This window comes from Rhodamnia argentea, chromosome 8 (assembly GCF_020921035.1).
Source record: "Rhodamnia argentea isolate NSW1041297 chromosome 8, ASM2092103v1, whole genome shotgun sequence".
Classification (NCBI taxonomy): Eukaryota; Viridiplantae; Streptophyta; class Magnoliopsida; order Myrtales; family Myrtaceae; genus Rhodamnia; species Rhodamnia argentea.
Window position 1 is genome coordinate 14,197,535 of NC_063157.1, and position 1,328 is coordinate 14,198,862.

The 1,328-nt window shown below is 43.2% G+C and overlaps 1 protein-coding gene across 1 annotated transcript; it reads left to right on the forward strand.

Annotated features, from left to right (window-relative positions):
- The first annotated feature begins 332 nt into the window (after positions 1-332).
- Positions 333-1,328, forward strand: LOC115728179. Its single transcript, XM_048284297.1, has 3 exons — positions 333-538; positions 637-982; positions 1,257-1,328. Exons 1-3 carry the CDS (start codon positions 333-335, stop codon positions 1,326-1,328), a joined length of 624 nt encoding a protein of 207 aa, XP_048140254.1.

The following is a 1,328-nucleotide window of genomic DNA, read 5'->3' on the forward strand; positions in this document are numbered from 1 at the left end:
ATGCAATAATCTTTCTTGTTCGTCTTCCTCCTCCTACAATATAGCAATTTCTTTTCAGTCGGAGAAAACTACAGTCCTGCAATGACTCCTCATTAGTTACTAGAATACAGTAAGCCACAAGATCTGAACGTACATGAACATCTATTGGATTCATTCATGTATTTGACTCTTCACTTCCTCCTGCCCTTTTCACTTCCCATACGTTTCTTGACAATTTGGCCCTTCATATTATAAATACCGCCACTGCACTATGAGCCTAATCTCCACTGGATCTACTCGCAAGGAGCATTGCGTGAGTCACAGCTTCCTTTCTGCATACAGCGACCCAAAGAATGCCGACAGAAAGAGTGAACTTGAAGCTTCTGGTGGACAAGACCAACCGGAGGGTGCTATTTGCTGAAGGTGGGAAGGACTTTGTCGACTTCCTCTTCCACATCCTCGCATTGCCGGTCGGAACGGTGATCAGGCTCCTCGAGAAAATAGGGATGGTCGGCAGTTTAGGCAATCTCTACAGCAGCATCGAGAAGCTGAATGATGTGTACATGAAATCTTACAAGAAAGACATTCTCTTGAAACCCAAAGCACCTGCCTTTGTCTCTGAAATCCCATCCCTATTGCCTGCAACTGTGTCTTCAGAATCAATGCCAAAACCTACTACAGGTGCTCTTCCCGTTCGTCGGTTAGCTGTTCGACCTATGTGGCTGAGCACCCTTCTGCAAAATGTCCTAATTGCGGAAATTCCATGAACCAAAGATCCACTTTTGTCGAATCGCCGGCTGGTAACCTGACAGCTGCTGTGGCATCAGCGGCTGAATCGGCCGGAAAGGGTGGTTTCGTGCAAGGGTTGGTGACGTACATGGTGATGGACGATCTGGTGGTCAAGCCGATGTCGACTATTTCGAGCATTACTTTGCTCAATCAGTTCAACGTAAAGGAGATTGGGCATCTTGAGGAGAAGGTGGTCAACTTGGGAATGGACGAGGTAAGCTCATGCTATTCCTTGCCATTAGGGTATATTTATAATTTAGAAGTGTAAACTTAATAACTCAACAACTTCCATGGAAAATATACTCTAAGCGACGTATAAATTGAAAATGAATACGGATCAACGTGAGTTGTGTGAAAAAAAGTTACCGACACTGTACCACAAAAAATTCTTAACTAAGTATTGGTATATATTGATTAATCCAAGTTTTAGCTTTTTTACAACCATTGATCAACTGTGCTTTCTAATTATTTGGTTTGTAAATTTGAAGGGTATAAAGCTGCTGAGGGCATCATTACACTCCACGAATGTTCTCACTGACGTTTTCCTTGATGAGAAGTGA

Coding starts and splice junctions, on each gene's coding strand:
- LOC115728179 (XM_048284297.1), top strand. CDS start 333: ATGCCGACAGAAAGAGTGAACTTGAAGCTTCTGGTGGACAAGACCAAC. Junction 539..636: donor ATCGAGAAGCTGAATGATGT/GTACATGAAATC, acceptor CTGTGTCTTCAG/AATCAATGCCAAAACCTACT. Junction 983..1,256: donor TCAACTTGGGAATGGACGAG/GTAAGCTCATGC, acceptor GTAAATTTGAAG/GGTATAAAGCTGCTGAGGGC.